The sequence below is a fragment of the Pleuronectes platessa genome, chromosome 2 (genome assembly GCF_947347685.1).
Source record: "Pleuronectes platessa chromosome 2, fPlePla1.1, whole genome shotgun sequence".
NCBI classification, from domain to species: Eukaryota; Metazoa; Chordata; class Actinopteri; order Pleuronectiformes; family Pleuronectidae; genus Pleuronectes; species Pleuronectes platessa.
Genome location: NC_070627.1, coordinates 4,074,486 through 4,092,268, shown reverse-complemented (window position 1 = coordinate 4,092,268; position 17,783 = coordinate 4,074,486). Strand labels below are relative to the sequence as shown.

Sequence of the window (17,783 nt, the reverse complement as noted above, 5' to 3'; positions counted from 1 at the left end):
ACAGGAGGACGTAAAACGTGCATGCAGTTCTTTACCACCTCCTTTAAATGTGAAGTGAAACAAACCAAAGACTAAAGATGGCGTCTACATCTGCTCTAACACACACACACTCACACACTTTCAAGATGAGCTCTCCACCAGAGCAGCAGAGGTGTCGGGCTCAGTGAGCAGACTCAGGTCTGGATTTGCTGCTCGTGTTTCTTCATGAAACATCTTTTTTTTTTGGTCTGTCGATGCAGAATCATCGTCAGACTGAGGCCGAGTCTTTGCAGCAAATGGAACAGACTTGAGTTCGCTCGAGTAATACTGCTTATACTCGTGACTTTTCACACAGTGTCTTAATTTCTTTACAGTTTATACATTTAGGGGGCGAGACATGTAAAAGACAGAACATTTGCCCCCACATATGGGTAAAGGTACGATAAAAAAATAAATTATCACCTTGATAAACCAAAAATAAAATATTCATATTTGCTCTATTCCAGCTCCTGGGGTTAAGTTCCTGTTCTTGTCCAGCAGGGGGCGGTGCGGCGTCACGACCAGCCTCCCTCTGGAACTGGACTGTGATTGGCTGACACCATCTCATCTGACCTATTACATGAGATATAAAACAATAACATCCTCTGCCGACTTTGACCTGAGGATGATTTTCTTTACTTATTCTTTTTTTTTGGTGTCGAGCTGAACGATAGTTACATCATCGTTTGTCTAATTATTCATCAGGTTTACTGTTATTAATGATTCTAAGCAAATTATATCACAACTTGTTTTTTTGTGCATTTTTTTTAGCACACTTTACACATCAGAAAAATATTCTTGACATTAAATATTCCTGTTATTCCACCATGTCACTCTAGTGCACAGAATAAGGCTTTTTACTACTCCGACACTTTAATCCTGTCAACAGATCCCATGAAAACCAACAACGCGTCTCTTTAAACGTTCTGAGTTCTCAATCCTGTGGAAATACACGTTTACCTCTGGAAATTTAAAGTCGACAAAACTAAAACCACCTCAGAGTTCAAGCTGTTTCTGGAGCTTTAACATCACAAGATCCTGTGAAAGATGGAAAGTTCCTTCTTGACATTAGAATCAACAATTTGATTAAAACATTATTTCTAACAACGTTTTGTTCAGAAACACTGAAAAATCAGGGAAAGTTCGGCGACCTTCAAATCTAAGCAACGATCCAAAACCCTGTCTTAATAGTATACTAAATTTTAAAGTATATTTGTTTCACCCAGACAAAACTGCATTGTCCTTTTCCTGGTAATCAATTCTTTGCTGCTTCAAAACAGCAGGAAAGTGTTTTGGAAACATCTCTAATTATCACCACAAAGTCACATTAACAGCTGATCTAGAGCTTTTCGATCTGAAAGCTCCAGAGCAGCTGCTGATCGGAGGCTGTGGGAAGATTATCGTTGGCGGCTGACCGACACGTTGGAGGATGAACTTCCAGGAGGAGCTCAGGGGCTGAAGTGCAGCGAGTCATTTCTGATCATCTCTCTCCCGTCAGCCGGAAAATAAAAGCATAAAATACACAAATCTACATTTTCTTTAAAAAAAATACTTGTCTCGCTACTTTCTAGGAACTTTTACAAACACCAGGAAGTAGGTGGGTTTGCTGGGGGACTATTTCCAGCAGCGCATTCATACGTAGTGGGGGGAACATGTGATCCAATGTAAAAGTGACGTGTTTTGGCACAAAGAAATAAGATCTATCAGACTTTTACACTGAAACATGTCAAGCGGATGAGTTTTCATGGGGTTTGTTGACAGGATGAAAAATATAGAATATCACTAGACTGGATTTTGGGAAACTGACACTGACACAATAGAGAGGAGGATTTTCACAGGACACCGACTACTTGAAGCCCCAAAAACTGACATATAGCGTTTTTTTAAAAAGGATCTATACTGTTTCCTTAAAGTCTAACTGCTATGATGCAAACCTCTGTCGCACTTCTCCCTGTGGGCGTCGCCCTCTGCACCGCCCGAGAAAAAAAGGTTGCCATCTATCATCGCCATCTATTGCTTTAACAGATGCTTGTGTGTGTGTGTGTGGTTCTGAGTGCGTCATGGAGGTAACGCTGAAAGAGTCTGTTCACCTGTCTGGGTTTGGTTTGTGTAGAGAAAGAGGAGTGAGGAGTAGGCAGGGGGGTGAGGGGGTGAAGGGGTGAGGGGGGTGAAGGGGATGAGGGGGTGAGGTGTCACGTGATTGTGGGTCAACTTCAGTGGGCGGTCCCTGGGATTCAGCTGATTGGTTGTTTCTCTGCTCCACGGTGCAGCTCCACAGATAAATGTTCCCAGGATGTGTGTGTGTGTGTGTGAGTGTCTGCTGTTGATTGTCTATGTTTGTGAGGACCATGAGGGAACCTCGTCTGGTCCTAAATCCTTCAAAGTCTCATTCGGTGTGAGGACCTCAGTCGACCTCATTACTTCCACCAGGAAGGTTTTTTTTTTTTTTTAGATTTCCACGGTTTCCCTGATCATTGTCAGTGATTGATAACGATTGTGTGGGTGTGTGTGTGTGTGTGTGTGTGTGTGAGGCTGTGAGCTTCTTCTGAAAAGGGCTCATGCCAGTTAAGTTTGGGTTTTAGTAGAGTACTGGAGTTTGGGCTGTAGTTGTGTTAACTTTATGTCATACTATGTCAACGAGGGTCCTCACAAGTATAGATGCACAACCGGTGTGTGTGTGATCCAGAGGTGATCCAGAGGTGATCCAGAGGTGATCCAGAGGTGATCCAGAGCTCCACTGGCCCACCTCCTGCCCGTTGCTATAGTAGCTACTTTCCTGTAGAATGCCCATGTGCCCATGGTGACGTCCTGGAGAACCCTGTTCCATATTTACAGCCGAGACGAGTGTGAGTGTGTGTGTGTGTCTGTCTGTGTGTGTATGCAGGCAGAGCTACGGCAGGTTGCCGTCCCGCAGGCTCTCCAGGATCCGGACCAGGCTCTCCAGTCCGAACATGTAGCCCCGGTCCGGCCCGTCGTGCACCGCCGTGTCCCCGCGGAAACCCTTAAAGGTGGAGTGGGCGAAGTCGATCATACGAACGTCCACGTGGGGGGGCTGCTTTGGTGGGGCGGGAGGAGGGGGCAAGGAAATTAAACTGGGAGCAGAGGACGGGGAGGAGGAGTCTGGACGGGGGTGAGGGGAGGGTGTAGGTGGGGAGAAGTAGTGGCAGTCTGACGTGTTGGTTGGGGCTTGTGGGGGGGGATGAGGGGCAGGGGAGGGCAGAGCTGTTGGTCCGGACCCTTGAGAGGACAGCGACCCCGGGTCTGGTTTCTGGCTCATGTCCGTTTGAAGGGGGGTGTCGGGGGCCGGGGGAGCGAAGGGTCCGGGGCCGGGCTCTGTCGGGGCCGGAGGAGTCTTCTGCTGCCAGGCTGGATGCTGCCCAGAGCTCAGGACTGACGGGCCCCCAGACTCCTACAGAGATAATCAAACACAGTGTTGATCAGCATGAATATAACATAATATAATATAATAAAACATCAGCACTGTCCCACAGCCTGAGAAACAACCGTTATGTTTTTATTATACCTACAATAACCGATGGAGCCTGTAGGGGGCAGCAGAAACAGAACACTGACAGAATATCACCTCCAAGGAGGAGATTCCACCCTCATCCATTCGTTTGTTTGTTTACCTTTATATCATCAAATGTCTGATGAACAACTTATTACAATGCATTGATTTACTGACAGAAAAACACATTTCCTTCAGGGTCATCTTTGTGTTATTCTATAATTTTGCTCTCAACAAATTCCAGGAAAAGACAAAAGTCCATCTCTCAAGCTCAGTGGAGGAAGCCATCAAGTCTTCACAGCCACTGTTATAAACTAACTCTTGTTTTAATGTTGATACTGGGCGGGGGCAGCGACTTCCTTCCTCATATTGAGCAACATGATGTTACCCAACTGATAGTTTGACGTTTCAGGCTCTCAGGGTACAACATCGATTTTCACAGTATTACTGGATTTTTGATAATGGAAGTAGGAAAATAACATTTTACAATGTTTTGATAAAAACTAGGTTATAGATACAGGATCAATATATAGCCAAGGGTGACAGTTAGTGCTGAATCCAATTGCTGTATAGGTCACCTTGAGGGTCTGGGGCCCTGGACAGTTGCCCTTTCTGCCCGGTCCCTAATCCTGCCTCAGTTTCAGTTTTTTGTGCAATGTAAACAAACATTAATCTGGGCTTCATCTCTCACCTCCATGGTGTAAATTCATGGTGGCACATGCAGACACAGCAGCCTCTCACAGAGCACACATTTCACTGAACCTGCATGAAATGAGGAACTGCTGAATTTTGGTTTTAATAGAAAATGAGGCTACAAATCTACAAAGTGCACTGCTGTTAGAGTGAGAAAATGATAATAATCCAGAACAAGGCATGTAATATAAGAGATGTTTACTTTTCATTTTAACATTTAAGCATTACACCGTCAGACTCACCTTTCCCTCGTAGATGATGAGCAGCGAAGACGAGTAGAAGCGGTAGGAGGCCTGGCTCTCCAGCACCGCCTTCAGGCTGCGGAGCTTATTCAGGATTGGCTCCAAGAGGTCCTGCCTCAGGCCCTTTCCGTTGTGCATGTACTGGTAGAGGGCCTGGCGGAACCCCTCGATCGACAGGCCGCGGCCGTAGTACTTGTTCCTGCAGAGGTAGTGACCGGTGTTCAGCTGGTACACCTGCACACACAGATGGAGAATCTTTAAAACACATGACAATAAGAGTACGATTGTTCACGTTCAGAATAAAATCAGATCCCACTACTCAAGCTGTGTCCATTGTGGGTGTACCTGCAACAAGAGTAATCTATGTCTATACTACCACAACGGAAATGGCGAATCACATGACCATCACATGCACTGGGTGTGCACATGCCGATGTAAACAGGAAGCAGTCTACACGGCAGCTGGTTGGTTAGATGCAGAGCATTTTACAAATGAGAAACAGCACTTGAGAAAAAGTAAGAGCAGGAATTTCCTGTTTTGGACGAAACGAAATGTTGGGTTCACCTCTGAGAGTGAAATCCTGACCAATGAGACGCGATCAGGAAGCGAGAGGAGGCGTTTTTACATCATCTTTTTTAAATGCCTCAGTTTCTGCCCGACGATAAAATTGGGTTTTTCATTTTAGGGTCTTGAAAACCTCCAGAGTTGTGTGGACAGCAGGTGTGAATGATTGATTTAAATACTAAACCCTTGGATGTAACCTAAGAGTTACAGATGGGCCAGTGCAACTACAAGAAGTATAACTAAGTATAGTGTTGAAAGCACAAATAGATAAATAGATTCTTCACATCACCAGACACAACTAGAAATTAAAATCTGTGTGTTTTTCACTCTTTTCTAAATGTTCTCATATAATGTGGCGTCACAAGTTATTTTTCGTTTTCATGGGAGAACTTTAATAATGCCGGATCTCCATCCTGGTGGAGCAGCGCCAGGGCTCCATTGTTTACACCAGGGAGAAGCTGATGAGCCTCTGACAGACTGACATTATCGGAGAGAGACATGAAGTCCCCCCAAGGAGCTGAAGAGGAAATACTGGAGCTGCAGAGCTGAGAGGAGACGATGGCAAAGGAAGAGGACATAGTGGCCGTATCTTCCCTCTATTGTTATGGGGAACATTAGATCACTGGGCGAATAAAACGGACGAGTAAACATCACTCACAAGGAGAGAAAGTGTTTTTCATGAGTGTTCTGTTATGTGCTTCACAGAGACACAGCTTCATGAAAACATACCGGACTCCATCGTGAGTTTAGAAGCCGTTAGTCAGTGTGGGCGGACAGGAGTAGCAGCCCCAGCAGCAAGAAGAGGGGAGGGGAGGGGGATATTTCAATTTAACTATCATGTGGGGATAAATAAAGTCTTGGTTTGTCCTGGACCGACCGTCTGATAGACTGAGTGGAGAAGCTGTGGTTTTACCTGCATGCCGCACACTCTGACCCCCAGCGTGGCTGAAGTGCTCTGTTCACATTTCTTCATCTGCCTGGCCGCCTTCTCCTCGGAGGCGTCGTCTCCGTGCTGCCTGGTGCCCATCTTCAGGTCCAGGATGCAGGGGTAAGAGAAGTGATGAACCACGTTCTCCAACAATAGAAACTCTGGTTATGACACTTAAGTTAAGGAGCTAATTGCTCTTTGATGTCCGAAACTGAGTTTTTTTGGGGGGGGTAGAGGAAAGATGCAAATATAACACAGCCTACTATGAAACCAAAGCAAGTTTTGTCTTGAGTTGAATTGAACAGAATGTATTAAATAGTTTCAAACACTAAATATTGTCTGTTAAAACCAAAGTGACAGCCGCCTTGTGGAATCAGTTTGACTCCTATCACATGCTGAGCTGCGGACATTGTGTGTGTTGCTCATTCACTTTCCTCAGCTGTTTCCCCGGCAGCTGCAGCTGCTCCCTTTGAAGCTGAAGATCAAAACTCCACCTTTAACCCGATAACCTCAGTCTCCTCCAACACTCACTTTCACTCCGACCTACTTCCTCACAGCCTCACTCATATTTACAGAGGCTACAGTTCCCTTTTACTCTTCAGGTAACTCTAGGATCGGTTCTTATGAAAGCTCTGGGCCTGACTGTTGTGGCTGGTGATGATTAGTGTGAGATGTGACCGGCTAATGGAGGATACTGAAGAGCTTGCGGTCCTTGGACTCAGATCTCATGCGACTGAGCTGCTGTTTGTGACAGCGGAGGCTCCAGGGGTTATGGCTGATCTTCTCTGATGACAAACCACTGTTCCAGTCCAACATCTGGAAGGGAACGTCGGAGTGGATCTTCGGGTCGAGCCGGGGACTCTTCAGCTCTGCAAGACTGCAGGAGGAGGAGGAGGAGGAGGAGGAGGAGGAGGAGGAGGAGGAGGAGGAGGAGGAGGAGGATAATGAACACTGAAAAGTTAACACAAGGGGATTCTCACCTCAAATTGTTGCATCTATGAAGGACATCAATTATTCAAATCAGTTTGACCGAGTTTATATGCACCAAGCAGCCAGTTTAGTGATTGTATAGATGTTCTCAACTCAAGAAATATCCTTAAAATGTCAGAAAATAGAAGAGAAGTTAATTTAATTTAAAGTCTTCAATGTCTTGTTTTGTTCAACCAACAATCAGAAACCCACAGACTTTCAGTTTACAGTGAAATAAAACAGGAAATCAAGTTTGCAGACATGAAATCTCTATATGTGACATGACCTTACTTTTCAGAGGTGTCGGTGTCATGTGACTCCCTCCGGTCAGACCGCTCCTCCTTGTGTTCGGAAGAGGAGGAGGAGCGGTGGAGACTGCGACGGGAGTGTTTCCTCCTCGGCTGCTCCCTCTCGGGAGGTTCGCGCTCCTCGTGGTCACCGGCCCCTCCCTCCATGTTGCTCTCCACGTAGGGGTAGGCCACCAGGTTGATGTAGCCGTCACAATCGCCTTCGAAACAAACCAGCACCATGCCTGCCAGGAGGGAGAGGAACACAGACAGAAACATGTTTATTTAACTGTCCGTCCCACAACACACAGAGGATGAATAAAGTTCAGAGGCAGAAGTAACAAACGATGGCTGCATATTGTCATATAATGACAGAATGCTCATACTGTAGTATCTTGTATTGCCAGTCCCAGGTCTGGGCATTAATATGTTTAACATAGATACAAGTGGACTCAGGTCACATGGTGAATCATCATAATGCAGTTTGTTAATATCTGGAGACTGAATATCAAGATGGACGACGTGACTGCTCCCAAAAGTGAATTCAAAGCTGCTGCCAGAGTTGCTTTTTTCCATCTTTATCAGTCTGCTTATCATTTTTGAATAAAGTCCAATTATCCTCAGATCTTACCAGTCCAAGTTTGACAAACCCCTGGTCCCCTTCATATCAGATCAGGCCTCTTTTAGATAAACATTAAACTCATGAAACTTTGGCTCATGCAGCACCGGAGAAGATCCCGACTTCCTGCTTAGAGAAGCCACAGACTGCAACTCATCATAATTCAGCTGCTGGTGTTATAACCAGAATAATAATCACACCGATCGGTTGTGTCTCTTGAATCCTCCGCGGTGTCAGTTATCTTTCAGAATTCAATTTCAGATCCACTTACTGGCTCGCCATGGTTCTACGGTATCTGATTTCTGTTAGTTTATAAACCCAGCAGATCTGTCGGGTCAAATTCTTCTTCTCCAAATATTAACTCAGGAGTCACATATCAAACAGTCAAAATGTTTCGGGCTGAAACAACCTTGACGGGTTCAGAAAGTCGTGGCCAGGCAGCTGTTTGTCTGTCTCTTGTTATTAAACCAGTGGGACAATGGTAGTAGGGCAAAGATCCAGGGTTAAATATAGACTCCTTATAGTCTCATGGTGTCAGGGCACTAGAACCAACAGCACCAGCAGGTTGGACTGGTGAGAAAACAGATCATTGCAGTGGGAACATATCCAGCAGGTCTCATGTAAAGAAGCTCACAGTCCTGGAAAGGTGGGAAGTATTTTTAGGTCATAATTCCAGGAATTCATTTAGACTGATTCATCATTAAGTCAATAATATGTCAGTAAATAATAAGAATGTCGACCATAATATCAGCATGTAGAGTCAAGTGCAAAGCTCTGTGAGGCTGCACTCAGACACAGAGATGCTTTGAGTTAAATTCTAATGTCAACATGCTCACGATATGTGTAGTTAGTGTCAGGACACAATAACCTGGAACAGAGTCATCACTAATGTGTTACATGGGTCCTGTCCACCATTTAAATCTTTCATTATCTTAGTCATAATCTCCTCTCTTACACAATTCGCCAAAACTTTAAATAGGTTGCATAGATGTGTGTGTGTGTGTGTGTGAGTGAGTGTGTACAGTGACTGTCAAAGTGTGTTTGGGTCTGTAACTACAGCAAAGGAAAGTGGAACCAGCTCCAGTATGTGCCTGGTGATGAAGAGCAGAGCAGCTCAACCACTCTAATGCCATTAAACATCCGTGCTTCCTTCCCTCTCCGCTGTCTGTCTGGTTTTTAGAGATTTGTTTGAATAAAAGCCGGAGGAGGACTGAGGTCCCCTGAAAGCTTCACAAGATCAGAACCGAAGGCCGAGCTAAAAATGTGAATCCACTATTACATCACAAAATGTCTGAGTGGAATGTCATCAAAATGAAGAAGTTACATCTTTGCAAACCTCAATGAGTCAAGTGCATTGGAGCTGAAGTTGAATATTAACGTACACAACGCTAGTTTAGTTGATATTTTCAACATTTCCGTCAAAAGGATTTGTTCTGGCAGTGAGAGCGTGTACACGAGTCACTTCTGTTCAAACAGTCACAGACCGCTGACCTTCCAGTTATGAGATTGACAGCAGAGGACATGCCACATAGAGGCAGCAGAACCAATTTGTGATTCTGAGTTGTGTCCACCTGATGTTTGTGAGTCCAGTATTTAGTCTCTTTTTGCTCCTGCATGGGAAATATCTGGTTCTTAAGGGTCCATTCACACTTTGTAAACCACACAGGAGAGATTTGTTTGGTTTTATCTTCTTTTATTATTTAACACCAGCCAAAACACAAACAGGTCCCTCTGATGAAAGAGCTGAGGGGATAAGTTCACCAACAAATCCAGCATCCTGGTCTCCACTGGTACTAAACAACATCAAGGTTTGTACTGACCTTTATACTCAGGGGTGAACTCCTTCATCTCTGGAGGCAGAGACTCGTAGAATCGCTGCTCTCTGCTGATCAGAGGTTTACTCACTGTGTGGTCATCGTAACGCATCATACTGGTGTGACCCCCCACCTACACACAAACACACACACACACACACACACAAAAGTAAAAAATGATGATGACGTCAACATGGAGCTCTCCCTTTATAACAACTTTTCTATAACACACAGAACTCTCTCACCTGGTGTATGAAGGGCTCCAGTGGAACGCCTCCTGGTCGCAGTCGAAGTGAAGCCCCTCCCCCCTGTCCCGCACCCTGTAGCTTGTTGTCCATGTTGTTGGTGTGAGGGAGGCACATGGCTCCTGGCAGACGCACTGCGCCTCCTCCTGCAGAGAAGAGGAAGGATTTAACAAGGAGGTGCAGAGTTCTGTCAAAGGAAATAATGTTCCTCTCAAGTGTTGTAGCAGCTACATCTTCACAACTCTTTTCTGTTTGGGTGCTGACAAGGGAAACACTTTGTCATATTACCCGTGTCATACATCAGGAGGGTTCCGGTCTTACCCTGGGCATGGGCTCTGTTGTGTAGTGACGGGGAAGGGGGGGCACAGGGCACCACGGGCTGCTGGGAGCGCACGCCGGCCCCGGGGGGAGGCGGCGCCAGACCGAAAAACCACCTCGCAAAACCTCCAATCAGAGTGCTCCAATCCACCGCCGGCAGCACGGAGACCCAATCCCGACAGGGGTTGGGGTGGGTGGGTGGATGGGGGGGCAGAGATGGGGAGCGGGCAGAAGCAGCAGCAGCGTGTCAATTAGGCAAGGTCACCACTTCCTGCAGAGAGAGGAAGAACAAATTGTTAAATGTGGCCACTGACGATAAAGTAAAAGTGCTGTGAAGCCAAAACTATGACCAAGGCAGCTTCCCGTTGCCTCACACACACACACACACACACACACACACACACACACACACACACACACACACACACACACACACACACACACACACACACACACACACACACACACACACACACACACACACACACACACACACACACACACACACACACACACACACACACCTTGGACCTTCAACGTCCTGCTGATGATGTGAAACTCAATTTTTTTTTACTTTAAAACACCACCAGTACCCTAAAGATAAAAAGTTTTTCATGATAGATTTTTCAATGAGCATTCAGAAACACGTTTACTCAAATACAGGATGAAATCAAAGCTCATCTTTTACTGAAAAACATTAAAATAAAATAATACAAAGCATTAGCATTTGAAAAAAACAACACAGGTGACGATAACAATAGAGGACGACCTCAGATTTTTTTTTTCAAAATTAACACATCAAACTGCTTAAGATGTAAAAGAGCTCATGGATTTATTTTAGTGAACATGTGGATTTTTATTGGCGGCAAATCCTTCAACATATACAGGAGATGATGCTGTGTTCTCATCTTCCCATTTAAATCAACTGAAGGCTCCTGAAATAATATGATCTGATTTTATAATTCATTTTTATATTATGCTGCTCTCATTGAGTCATCACTATAATGTAAATGAGGGAAGATCTGCATGAAAATGTCGTTTTCAGTTCAGCCAAACGCAGCTTTTTATTTCTGCTATTTGAGCGGTTTAAAAAAAAAGGGTGCAACAGAGACAACAACACAACTCATGCATTGAATTCACGGTGTTGTGTAGAGGTGGATCAGGACCCATAGTAGACACACCACAGTAAACAGCCACAAGTATGTGGACCCCTGTCGTCTTGTTTTAGTATAATTTGTCCTAATTTCCTTTCCCATCATGACTCATCAAAGGCCTGAAGACGAGACAAGACAAGATGGCATGAAAGAGGGAGACCGGAAGAGCTGAGGGAACAAAGAAGAAGAAGAGGATTGGAGGAGAGAAGCAGGCCTGCTAATGATGTCACAGCCTGCTTGTGTGTGTGTGTGTGTGTGTGTGTGTGTGTGTGTGTGTGTGTGTGTGTGTGTGTGAAGGCATCATCTGGACAATGTCAAGATTGTAGTGTTTCACGATGCTCGACTGATGATATCAAGATGTGAGCTAAAAATAAACAGTAAACAGCCTCTGCAAATAAGAGTTCGGACACTGAGACATTTGTCAAAACATGTCAACAAGTATTTCCCTATTTTCCTCAAGAGAGAAAGCTCTGTTGATCAGGAGAGAAATACAGAAACTAATACGGGGAAGTAAAATATAACCTTTTAAGTTCTGTTTGAAAAAGCAGGTGTAGGTTTATAAATTATAATACACATAAAGATTCCTAGAAAACGTAGTGATTTACTGGGAAGGGCCCAGACAGACAGTAGTGTGACTGTGGGACAGCTAATACTTCACTAATGATCTAATGTTGTGTTCTCCTTCAATGATTTAGTTTTGTCATCAACAACACATCTAGTAGTTTCACGGTTTACTTCCTTCCTGTGTTATTTTAAGACGACTCAAACAAATCAGGTCATTTGTGAAAACACGTTCATGACATTAACTTTGTAATTCAAAAGATTCAATATAACGTTTTATGGATTAGGACACAAAACAAGTGTCTGGTAGGAAGTTACGAGGGGGCATATTTCCACATCATATAGATAAATCAATAATGAAAATAAAAACTACCTGTAGCAATAGTTAGTTATTTGAATGCAATCTGTTCTGCAAGGATAACATTGACTCTGCCCCTGAAATTGAAGCATATTAAAAGACTCCAATCCAAAAGAGCAGGGACGGACTGCAGCCGTTTGGTGACGGTAAAAACAAAACAAGACCTTGTTGTCAACAGTAAGAACTTGTATCACACCGCCATGATAAACTGTGTTAGTCATGAACACCGTCATAAACACTGTGCACATCTGTTCACTGTCAAGTATCAATTTCAAGTATTTAGTAATAGCAGCGGTGCACCACAGGAAGGCTTTTGTTGTGACAACATCACTGAGGTCAGCAACCCACTGCGTCTGCTTGACTTGCAGGGGAGAGATGAAAGAAGAAGAGAAACAAACTTACTGCTTACGTGAGAAGCTGATCAAAAACTTCCAACATGTCATGAAGGTCAAAAAATGACTTGAACTACATTGTTCCTGCAACACCACACACCGGCCCCTCATCTCGACTGCTCACTGCACGGTGCATATATATTTAACCACGATGGGAATTCAACATCCAACACTCTGATCCCAAGTCACGATACAACACACACACACACACACACACGCACACACGCACACACGCACGCTCGCTCGCTCGCACGCATGCAGTCAACAGAGCTCACAGAGTTTCCCATGAGCAATGAGTTCTAAAGTTAGCAGCAAACAGTAAACATCAGGCCACATGTGTTATGTTCTGAGATCAGTGAAATCGGCGTGATGATCCCTGACCCTACAACAGTTCTCTACACAACACACACAGTCTGTGACATTGGAGGGTATTACATAAACTTTAAATTTATTTATAAATGAAGATCACATGCAAAATGGAAATGTATTCATTTTATTCATCGCTGAATTTTAATTGTTGAACTGTATCAAATGAGGCTGTTAAACCCCCTAAAGGGTTCCATGTGAGAAAAGTGTCCAATTCAAACAGAAATCTGTATTTAAGGTGATGTAAGGGAAGAACCACTTTTAAAACTTTAAGGGCGTTTCTGATATTAGGGACTAAACACATCTCTTCATATCTTTTCTTCATACTTTCTTCTGTAAATAAATGTTTTTATATTGACAAACATGAATGCCAGTAGAAGAAGTTATGGAAGTTATCCAGTATGCATGGAAGTCTCATATCTGCCATTTGATAAATAAGAGTCTACTTTAATGCAACAAGAGCCAAAACCTGAGGTGTGTGTATTCTGAGGACTGGACATGTGACTTTGAAATGATGCAAAACAGGGGAAGATGCGTTTGTGTTTAAATTTCCTCAGAGGTAAGTCCGGGGGGATTCAGTGAAGAGCAGTTGTTAGTGTGGACGTGTGGTTCCTGTTAGTAGCTGGTGTTGTCGTCGATGACTCTTGGCACACAGACAACAGGTGTGTGTTCCTGAGAGGCAGCGCCCTCTGTGCAGTGTGATGATGAGGCTGGGAATAGGCTGGGGGAGGGCAAAGTCAAGGACGACTCCTCTCTCCCTCCTCCTCTTCTTGTTTCCTTCATCCCACTCCTCAAATCCCCCTTACCTCACATCCCCTGGTTTCATCTCCTGCTACCTTTCAATTATTCTTTCTCCTACAACTGGGCAGTGATGTAGTGTTACCTATTTATACATCTCTCTTTGTGTGTGATCAAATTTGGTTGTTCCACCCTCACAGTTTTAAAACCCATATATTATATACTACATCCTAACAAAGCAGTAGAATCCTATGTCCCGTCATAAGTAGTTCAAAGGTTGCGTGGGCTCGTCTGCACTGACGTCAGGGCTGCTGGCTTTTTCTGCTTCCTGTCAATCAGGTTGTTTTTCAAGCCTTTGTGTTAAGACTGTCTACTGTCATGTTACTTCTACGCCTGCAATTACTTTCAATGTTGACTGACAGGAAGTAAACAAAAAATTCAAAAAAAGTTTTTCCTACAGCCCAAAGTAATACCTTCAAGATGCTTGTTTGTATAACCAATAGACAGACACCAGGGTTCTGTTGCATAAGGCAAAGAAAAGGAGAAATCCTTGATTTTTGTGCATGTATGCATTATTATTGTCTGTGGATGTAAAGTTTAATAAATCAGTTCCAATAGAAAGATGTTATGAAGTGAATGGACTCTCCAGTACACCTCCACCACCTCCTGCAGCGCAGACCACTGATGACAAAACTTAATTCAATTCAAAGGTTACTTTGAATCAAAGCCAAGTTTCCCAATCGTCAGTCTGGAGGCGGCGATTCTACGTTCAAAACAAACACACTACTCACAACAAACAGATCTCTAATCAGCGCCCTGTGTTCTGCCCGGTTCGATGAATGGCCTGAGCGTGCAGCCAATCAGCTAAGAGGATCTGTGTGAACATAGCTTACATCATCATCCATCACCGGGACAAAGCTGTGGGCTCACTGCAGCTCTACGATGCTGACAGACTGATTAAGGTGCTATTTCTGACTTACTGATCATCTGCGTGTTTGTGAATGTGTGTGAGTAGATCCTGCCGTCCTTCAAGTCGAGAGCGGGAGCCAATCAAGGTCTTCCCGGACATGTTAACTTGTAGAAGTGAGAAGTTTAGCAGCAAGTTGCATCTGATCTTCGGGCATAACTGAGACTTTGAAGAACAGCTGTCATCAGCCTTGTAATCATTTCAGTTAGTTTAAACCCAAATGTCAAACATATGCGGTTTCTAGCTTTTTAAAATGTAAAGGTTTGTGGCTGCTTTGCTTTTTTCAAACACGACAGCACAGTAAGATAATAAATTCATGTATTAAAGTAAACTCTATCACCTGTTGTTTGCTGCCACTTTGTTAAAGCATTTCAATAAAGACAAAAAGAACAAAAAACATTGTCGACCAATTCTTGTCATTTTATACCTGCTGCAGAAAATATCTGTAAAACCACCTCAATATTTTAAAAACTTGTCTTGGTGGCTTTCCTCTAAATTTAGAAATCCCAGCCTGGAGCTGTTCCAGTCACCCAAATTCAATTTCCAAGATAAATCCACAAACTCAAGGACCAGGGCCAGGACATCATCTTCATCATCATCATCCACACCCGCATCATTATTCACAACTTGACCCTCACCATCATCTCTTACCTCAGCAGCTGATGTTTACATGCTGAGTGGTTGCATTAGTGAAGCACATCATTACCACAGTAAACGGTGGTAATAGGGGCTGGAGGTTGCTACTGCTGACATGTGCTGTAATCTCACATTTCAAGAAGGATCCAGGAGACACGGAGGGAAACATAGAGTCAAGTGTAAGTGTAAATAAAAAAGGGAGGTGAGGAGGAGGGAGGATGGGAGGAGGAAAATCATCTACAGATTAGTTGTGTTTTTGTGAAAAATTGGCATAATTTCCCAGATCTAGAAGCGATAATAAACATTAAAAAAATGTTCAGTTTATAACGATTTTAAAACCGAAAAACTCTTCACATTTTAATTCACGATTTTGCGGTATATTTACTTGAATATGCATTAGGAGTCCCTTGAGTTATTGACTAATAAATTCAGCTGTACAACGGAGATAACTAAGGGACAGAGGAGGGAAGGAAATAGCTATCTAGAAAAGTATGAGTGAATGATCCAGATAAGGAAGCAGGGGAGGAGGTGAGGAAACGGAGGAAGAAGAGAGTTCCAGCTCTTTCTCTGCACAACGCAGGTGCAGCCCAGTGGGAGATGAGCCCCAAACACATCCGTCTGTCCCAAGAATCACAAACTACGACAGGGGAAAAAACGCAAAAAACACTGACACACACACACAGATGCTGCCAGGATGCCCAGACAGAACTCAACAGCTGCAGAGGGACACACACGCACACACAGGGGAGAACAATTTGTCCTATCAACAACCAGGGTGAGACTTCAGCTAGGATCAGTCAAAACAACCACCAGGACCACACATGTCTCCCATCTGGGCTCCTCTCTCACCACAGCCCCGAAAACTCTGGAGTCTCCTCAGCAACCAGAACTCACAACACACCAGTCAGCTGATTACACTTTCATATCAGGTCAATGGAGATAGAGAGTTTGAAGATTTTTAAAAGCGTTAAGAAGACGTGTCCCCTTAGCTGTTTGGTTGAGTACCAACATTCCCAAAATAAATTCTTCTGATGATTTGGCCTTGCTTTTTGAGGCCATTAGCTATTTGAAAAACAGTTTGACACAGAACACAATGAATTATGGGATATGTTGATCGGGGAAGCATCCGCCCAATGGAGCCACCATTGCTCAGGGGTGGAAGGACACATTTGGAGGAACCTTTAATTGGGACAGCCTCAAAGTCTACAAATGCGGCTTCTGAAGGAAACGGCCCCTGAATTCAGACCCAACTGTAGAGAAGCTACAGTTGGGTCTGTTAGTGTGAGTGTGAATAATTTATTTTAGGGTTAATTTTTCACATGCAACTCTTTCTTTTTATCATAAAAAAGCTGATTCCTTTACAGTGGTACAACTTTTTATCTGTGTGTTCATTTTTAATCATCTGATTTCTACTATACAAATTTTCTATTCACCAAGTCGCCTCCATGTTCCTGAGAGCAGCACTTACAGAATAGCAGTAACAGTATATTCTATTTATTACTGCTACTGGTAACTACTTACTATTTGTCAGAAGCAGGGTTTTATATCAGGCATGGAGAACTGCTTGTCACTAAGTCTTGACAATAAATGTGAGTGTTGAGCCCAAAAGTAAATCATCAAACTAAGAAATCCTTCCTCATTGGACGAGTTCCACTGTTAAATAATCTACACGCACCCATTCATAGCAAAAGCACAGGCAAACCTTTCCTATGTCCTTGCTCTACAAACAATGGATTAAACAGAGAAAGGAGCGCTCCAGAAGTTGGTTCACTGCCTGGAAAGGACCAAATCATCAAATTATAGACTAAAAGCTAATTTTTTATATACATATCTCAGTTGGCCAACAGACATTTTGTCACGTTATTATTCCTTTAGGTCTGGTGACAGTCGATGCTGATTTCATCGCATAAAACCCGGCTGAGGTTTGTATACATTCTGTAAAGTGAACGCAACTGTTTTTAATATAATACCTCCATTTACCTTAGATTAAAAATCTGCACCAATACAGAGTTTTCTAAAAAATGTCTTTATATTGACACTGTCATAATGAAATTGTAAATCAAGAAAAATGCAAATAAAAATGGAAGATGCCCTCAAATAAACAAATTGAGGTGTACAGATTTCTAATAGAACAAAAAAAACGAAGATAAAATGAGTAACTGTGATGTGCTTATGATATCGACACTTCAACAATATCTCACATTTGAAATGATTATCCCTCATATGTAGCGTTGTGACAAAGACGTCCTCCGGCACTGAACTCAGCACCAGGAGACAACAAGGGGAATCTAAGCATCTGTCATTGTCAACAATCACCACCACACTCACACTTTTTTTCACACCACATCGAGTGAGAGCTCTGACACTGATGATGTCAGTAACTTTCCATAAATGAAAAAAAAAAAG

The 17,783-nt window shown here is 43.5% G+C and overlaps 1 protein-coding gene across 1 annotated transcript; it reads right to left on the bottom strand.

The window, feature by feature from the left end:
* Positions 1-2,581: 2,581 nt before the first annotated feature.
* ip6k1 (inositol hexakisphosphate kinase 1) lies at positions 2,582-10,120 on the bottom strand. Its single transcript, XM_053438999.1, has 7 exons — positions 9,888-10,120; positions 9,649-9,775; positions 7,214-7,454; positions 6,649-6,830; positions 5,939-6,120; positions 4,462-4,695; positions 2,582-3,427 (listed from the first exon to the last, which is right to left on the bottom strand). Exons 1-7 carry the CDS (start codon positions 10,002-10,004, stop codon positions 2,909-2,911), a joined length of 1,602 nt encoding a protein of 533 aa, XP_053294974.1. The 5' UTR covers positions 10,005-10,120; the 3' UTR covers positions 2,582-2,908.
* Between the last annotated feature and the right edge of the window lie 7,663 nt (positions 10,121-17,783).

Coding starts and splice junctions, on each gene's coding strand:
- ip6k1 (XM_053438999.1), bottom strand. CDS start 10,004: ATGTGCCTCCCTCACACCAACAACATGGACAACAAGCTACAGGGTGCG. Junction 9,776..9,887: donor TGGAGCCCTTCATACACCAG/GTGAGAGAGTTC, acceptor GTTTGTGTGTAG/GTGGGGGGTCACACCAGTAT. Junction 4,696..5,938: donor TCAGAGTGTGCGGCATGCAG/GTAAAACCACAG, acceptor CTGTGTGTGCAG/GTGTACCAGCTGAACACCGG.